This window comes from Oryzias melastigma, linkage group LG21 (genome assembly GCF_002922805.2).
Source record: "Oryzias melastigma strain HK-1 linkage group LG21, ASM292280v2, whole genome shotgun sequence".
In the NCBI taxonomy this organism is placed as follows: domain Eukaryota; kingdom Metazoa; phylum Chordata; class Actinopteri; order Beloniformes; family Adrianichthyidae; genus Oryzias; species Oryzias melastigma.
In genome coordinates, this window is record NC_050532.1 from 10,936,382 (window position 1) to 10,943,072 (window position 6,691).

Consider the following 6,691-nt stretch of genomic DNA (forward strand, 5'->3'; position numbering starts at 1 on the left):
AAGTAGATCAAAAATGTACCATGTTTAGAAAACTAATATACAAATAAGAGCCATTCACTCAATGATTGTTTTCAGAGTTAGTGTTAGTCATATTGTCATTCAGGGATGTCAAATTTCTTTACAGAAATAAAGAAATAAAGCATGCTGAAGAAAAGTGTAAAATTTTCTTTTAATGCAAAAAATACAAGAGTTTGAGAATTACAGCACATTACGATATTTCATAACACAATGTTCTTTTTTCAGTGTTGCTGATATCAAACGGAAAATAACATGTCTAGTTACAGTTAATCTTTAGCTTTAAGTAATAACCAAAAAAACAAAACAAAAGGCAGCTGATTTTTTTGGGAGCCATCGTCTAGAACCCTCAATCCCCTCTAGTTTAAAAATGTCTAGGTGACCACCAAGAAAATCTGACTTGGTATTACCAAATTTCAAAGATATAAAGTGGAGTCTGATCATGTTAGGCTCTAAAACAACTGTATTAAGAAAAAAAATCTAAAATTAACTGTAAGCCGATTGCTGTTTAACCAATCGTGAAGAATTGTTCGATGTACTTTAAAGTAGTCCAGGGTTTACCAACAGTATCAAACATTAAGAATAATTACTTTTACAACCTGTTTGACAGTGTAAACACTCCGGCGCACTTATTTTAATATAATACATCATATATTTTAGCATTTTTTGTAATCTAAAATATGTGGATTAAATATGTGGATACTACACAGTAAACAAAATCACATTAAGACCTAAAATGTTTTCATGACCAAAACAAGAGACAGTACCAGTGTGTTTTTGATCAGTTTTAAACTGGCTTCCACAAAAAAAGACAAAAAAACAAAAAAAAACTCTAGACTTAAATATAAACTCCACTGGTTCATTGTGAATTTAGTTCTGAATGATCATATCACTCTTATACTTCACTCACTTTTAATTTTAGGATCCAGTTGAATCCAGTTTTTACAGGTGTTTGTAATTGTTTTCAAAGCTTTGAACAGTTTTGCTCAATCAAATTAATCAGAGCTCCAAGAAGAAACTCAAGATCTTTGACCCAGCAACCTTCAGACTGTTTCATGTTTTGTTTTGTTTTTTTGCAATATTATGTGGATTTTTTTTATTCAGTTTTTATTATAATTTATATTTTACATTTTATTTAACTATACAGTGCTTTGGTCAATGTAAAATTGTTAGAATAGAACATTTTCAACCATTAAATTACATTGAAATCTTTATCACTTCTATGATTTTTGTTTTCAATTGAGCAGAGCAAAACTCAGAGGATTTTTTTTTGTTTTGGTACAATAATAATAATAAAAAAAATAAAATAATAAGAAGTTTTTGTTATATTTCTCTTCCTGGAAACTGTAATAGTGCATTTTTTTCCAACAAGGTGATCACAAATCACACACAGATTTGTATTTGGCAGATGAAGATACCCAGTGTTATCTTTTTGATTCTGTAGTCCATTCTAGCTCAGTAAAAGGAAGCTTATTGCATGCTTGAGTCATCAGTATCGTCCTGAGACATAATTGCATCAAGGCAGGGAGGTGCTTGACATGGAGAGAAGCCGCCGTCTGATTCAAACATGTCAAGGAAATCTATGATTTCACTCTGAAAAGCATAAAAATGTGTTAAAATTGGATTCAAATGATTAAATCATATGCATGTTAAAATTAAAATTTATATAACAAATAGATATAAATAAAAACATTTAGTATTTTTTTTTTAATTACCACATTTATTAAAGAAGAGACAAAAAATATTCCTTAAAAAAGCTACAATCTAAAAGCAGACTGATGCATGTGTCAACAAAAGGACTAAAACTCACAAGTTCAAAATGCATGTCGGGCATCTCATTTGGTGGGGATGGATTGCTATGAAAAGAAAAAAAACGTAAAATGTTTGGCTTCTTACAGTGTGCTCACATCTCAGTGACTTACTATGAAGAAACGGCGAGAATTGTCTTGATATAGCCTTTTATCTTCATCTTATCTTTATCCACTGGTTCTACAGAGACAGAGAAGGCTCAAATGAAGGCTCTCATGAAAACTTCCGTATCTCAAAAATACAGTTAGTGACAATATTTGCATGTTTTAACGAGTCAGTAAGAGGAAAAGACTAAGGAAGGCACAATACCGTATTCTTTGCAGTACTTTTCAAACACCGAGTCTTTGGGGATGTCGGGGTAAAGGTAGATTAGAGGGTTAATTGTCTTTCCGTGTGCTGTCAGACTGTAACGGGTAATGACATGAGGCAGAGACAAGAGCGAGAGCTCCCTCTTGGTGTAGGGCTCTACTGCATACACATGAGATTCTGCAGGAACAGGCAAAAGTCAGCATAAAAATGTATGCAACATCACCGCCGATAGTGCCAAAAATAAATAAATTAATGCTCAAGCTGACAGTTTCTCATTACACTCGTGTGTGTTTTTATTTTAATCTGCTCTTGAGAAAAAAATAGCAGTTAGAAAATTATGTTTTTATTATAATTAATAAATAATATGTTTTAAAAGAGACTTAAAAAATAAAGCAAACACAAAAAGCTGGTTTATTTACCGTATAGTGTGCTTATCTTAAAAAGAAGTGTTCAACAATACATGTCATTACTACATAAAACATGATAAAACATGCAATGAAATGTTTCACAAGTTTAAAAACCCAATAAATTAAATGTTTGAAGTACTTTAAGTAGTTGAGATCTTATCAATAAGATAAAACAGTTACAGCAGAGTCCCTACACATTTTTTCAAGTTAAATTTAAGACTTTTAAGACCTTGCATATGAAAAATAAAGACAATTTTACCTAATTCCCAGCGCTAAAGACGAAGAATAAACAAAATCCTTGAATTTCAGAACAATTTCTTGTCAGTAAAGAAGTAACGTTATGCATTAAAGTTTAAATTTCAGTAATTAAATTACAATTACAAGACTACAGAAACCCTCATTACTTTAATACTTACATTTCGGTGCAGTGAAACTTTATTTTCATAATTGTGGTTAAAGAAAAATCAACCTTTAAGCCCAAGATATCTCAATTTAAGAGTTTTTAAATGCTTTTAAGTCCTTATTTCCAAATTTTCTAATTTAAAGCTTTTAAGACTTTTAAAGACCCTGTGGGAACCTTGTACAATTTTCAGTTTGGAAAAATCAAATCAGCAACCAGGATTCCAAGTAATGGCAAAAAACATGACATGACTGAGGGCAATATGGGCTTAAAGTTTCACTATAATGAAAATTGTGTTTTTGGAGTTTTTAACATGTTGTTGTAGCATTTTTCTCATGATGGAGCACATAAATATACAGACATTTAAGTGCAAAAAATGTGTTTTTGAGTTGTTTTTTTTGTTCAAATTATGGTGAATCAGGAGCAGGCGACATAAATTTCCTCGAAAAAAACATGTCATGGAAACTTTGTCCTAGAAAACGACAGTTTTTTTTAATTTTTCCTAAAAAAGGCATAATCAAAAAAATGTACACGAACAAATGCAGCATTTTGCCAAACTGCTGAAATATAGCTAAAACGGACAAATTACCACAAGACACGTGATTGTTTTGTAAGGTTTGACTTTCCATATATCTGCATCCATATTCGGAAAAGGTAATAGAAGTACCTCCAGTGGAGCTATCCACCCAGCTGAAAGTGATGGCTCCATCCTTCACACTCTCGCTGAAACGAATCAGGAACGTTCCGTTGGGTTTACTCTGCAGCAGAAGCTTGGTTTTTTGCCTGCTTACAAATCCCATGATGTGCCTGAAATCCACGTTTAGCAGAAAAAAAGTTTTATAAAATGTTTCATAATTAGCCTATCGCTACATGCTAACGAGAGTGTAGGCCTTATGCAGTGTGAAGTCTTACCCATCCCGCCAAAGATCAGCCAGGTGTTTTTTGATCAAAGTTAGAATTGCATCAATCCAGATCCAGGCACTTTCATCCTGACACACCAGCAAAAGTTAGAATGTTATGTTGACATAGAAATATGTGATCCTACATCAGCTTTACATACTAAGAGTAAGTTATTAGAGCTTAAAGTTAATAGAGCTTTGATAACAAGGTAATTTCGCCTTTGTGGGATCAATAGTTATTTTCTTTTCTATTCTAAGCTTCTGTACATTCTATTTTTCTGACTTTCTCACACTCACCTTGGAGAACTTGTTCCAGTGGACATCATCGTGATCATCTGCAACAAAACACAACTGTTACATCATATTGTTGTTATCATATTGAGCTTATGGTGTTGAGCTGATCAGATAGAAAATATTATCTTGGCTAATATTGCATTTAGCAAATCCAAGTTTTTACTCTCACAGCTCTATTTTGATATTTGAAAGACTTAATTTTGTCCAGATTGTACAAATTGCAAGTGATCAATTTTTGAAATGTTGCCATAAGTCCCTAATTGGTCAGAGTTTGACCTGATTTAACGTGGAAAGCAGGCTCAATAGCTGCATGTTTTGTACGTAGTAAAAAATGAGCTTAGACACGTTCAAAAGACATAAACATCATTTTCAACCTATTGAGACACAAGCTGGTAAAAGTAGGATTGTCATACACATTTATTTTCCTTTGCTTGTTTTACCAAACCTGATCCCTCACATTTTTTAACTTCTTTAGTATTTCAGTGTATTTCTTTATTTGTCCACTTCTATTTTCCGTGATCTTTGTTTTATTAGTTTGAATCCCTTTATCTACTTTCACATTTTTAACTATTTTATCTTCTTAAATGTTCTTTCTCTGCTTGGATGTACTTTCAGCCAAACTCCAGATTCAAATACTGACCCACTAGTTTTTCTTTCAGCATGGAGAGCTGGTCCTCGTCAAGTCCTCGTTGGGCAGCTGACAGAAACTGCCAGCTGAGGAGCTGTGAGAGATGCTGCCAGGGCAGGGGGGGCGGCTCCAGAAACAGTGACAGGTTCTACAGGACAAAACAGCACAATAAAAAAATAAAAAAACAGGATGATTGCAATCCTTTTAACCGATGATCATAACTGTGCTTTTTAAAACAAACTGTGAATTTACCATTGATCTGCTGGTGCAATGCATGTTCCACCACATGATGGAAGCCCAGGCACTGGAGACCTGACTGCTGCTGGTGATGACGACCACAGGCAGGGACCTGGCCTGCAACCACATTCAAGAGGACTGGTCCATAAAACTCGTCTCATCGTTCGATCTACTCAGAAGCTTAAAATGCAATTTTAAGCTTAATTTTCTTGATATATGTCATCCAGCATGAAAAAAATACCACAAGAACAAGTTTTAAACACAAAAAAATAGAATTTTCCTTGGATTTACTTTTTAAGGTGGCACCACAGAGTTGAAAATTCAACAGCTGTCATTTTACTCACGCTAATGTTATAGGTCTGTCCATTGTGATGCAACACCGTCTCAAAGCGAATGATGTGGAGGTCTTCTGTGACTCCCTGATAACTCTGATGAAGGAGGAACACATACAGTAGATAAAAACCTTTTTTCAATAAATAAAGTCGGGATTTGTAATTGACGTTTTTTTTAAGGAAAAAAACACATTTTGGCCTGTGTTATCTTTTAGTTAATATTGCTTAACCTTTTAAACATTTTCTCTTTAGTTTTGGGGTTATGATAAGCTCTTTTAACAGGCTTTTAGATAAAATTTTTATTTAAATCCTGGTTTTCCTGTCTACTTTTAGTGATTCTACAACACATTCTCATCCCAAAGTCGTCTGTTTTTTTTGACGTGCTGGCTGTTCAAAAAATCAAGGGTCCAACCCTAGGGACGCGGTACTAGATGCGGTACCGGACCCGGATTGGTCCTTGAGACGCATCCAGCACCCATACCCTAACCCGGCACCAGCTGCAGTACCGGAGGCGGTACCAGACGCAAACTGGTACTAGGTTAGGTTTAGGGCACCGGTGTGCTCTGTGTCCCGGTACTGGACTGGTTCCGGTTCGTGTCCAGCGGTTGAGGTGATTTAATGAGAACAGTAAAGTATAACCTTTAATCCCTGTTGTTGCAAATATGAGACAAACCGCCTTGGCTCCAAAAATTACTTAAATGTAAGATCTGCTTAAAACAAAAACATAATTGAAATGTTTATTTTTCATAGCTGGAAATAAATTCAGACGTTAAGGAGTTAAAAATAATGCATCATGAATAAACGTGTTCTCTTACCTCATTTGCACCCTTAGACTTTGTTTTTTTTTCCTTGAGAGACTTTAGAAGAAAATTAACAGTTAAAAGCTGCAGACGGTCATGTGACAACACGGAAGCACAAAAAAGTTTTTAGATCTTGATGGTATTGTAAAGAAGCTTTTGTTTGCGGAGCATCCTACCATATGAGCAAACTCTGCCATTAATCCTCCACTTGGCGTGTCCACATCTAGGACTTTACTGTCATCCCTGGTGAACTCAAAAAGGCGAGACCTGCACAGAGAAGACTGTATTTACTGATGAAACTCTAACAGAGATCCTTGAGTTAAAAAATGGATTCTTAGTTTGCGTACCCATTTGTTTTGTTGGGTTCCTCAACATCCCTTATTGTGATAAAATAAAGGAATAAAAGTTATTTTAATTTATATGTTTTAATTTCAATCTCTGAAATTAAAAGTTTGTTGAAACCTTGAAACAAATATTCTTTGATTTACCTGTAAAATCCTGGTTTGACTTTAAGCAGAAATTTAAAGTCAGGTAGATTTGCCAAGAATCTAAAATGAGAAA

General features: G+C 34.3%; 1 protein-coding gene across 2 annotated transcripts in view; it reads right to left on the minus strand.

Annotated features, from left to right (window-relative positions):
* Positions 1–166: 166 nt before the first annotated feature.
* LOC112154777 (signal transducer and activator of transcription 1-alpha/beta) overlaps positions 167–6,691 on the minus strand; it is an 11,455-nt gene continuing 4,930 nt past the window's right edge. For both annotated transcript variants that reach the window (XM_024285937.2, XM_036217543.1), the window contains 14 exons: positions 6,619–6,678; positions 6,478–6,507; positions 6,307–6,397; positions 6,146–6,187; positions 5,343–5,426; positions 5,014–5,115; positions 4,774–4,909; positions 4,137–4,174; positions 3,853–3,929; positions 3,608–3,747; positions 2,134–2,310; positions 1,938–2,004; positions 1,826–1,871; positions 167–1,608 (listed from right to left, as the gene is read on the minus strand). In XM_024285937.2, the coding sequence (XP_024141705.1) occupies positions 1,486–1,608; positions 1,826–1,871; positions 1,938–2,004; positions 2,134–2,310; positions 3,608–3,747; positions 3,853–3,929; positions 4,137–4,174; positions 4,774–4,909; positions 5,014–5,115; positions 5,343–5,426; positions 6,146–6,187; positions 6,307–6,397; positions 6,478–6,507; positions 6,619–6,678 (1,213 nt within the window). In that variant the 3' untranslated portion in view covers positions 167–1,485. The remainder of the gene's footprint in view (positions 1,609–1,825; positions 1,872–1,937; positions 2,005–2,133; positions 2,311–3,607; positions 3,748–3,852; positions 3,930–4,136; positions 4,175–4,773; positions 4,910–5,013; positions 5,116–5,342; positions 5,427–6,145; positions 6,188–6,306; positions 6,398–6,477; positions 6,508–6,618; positions 6,679–6,691) is intronic.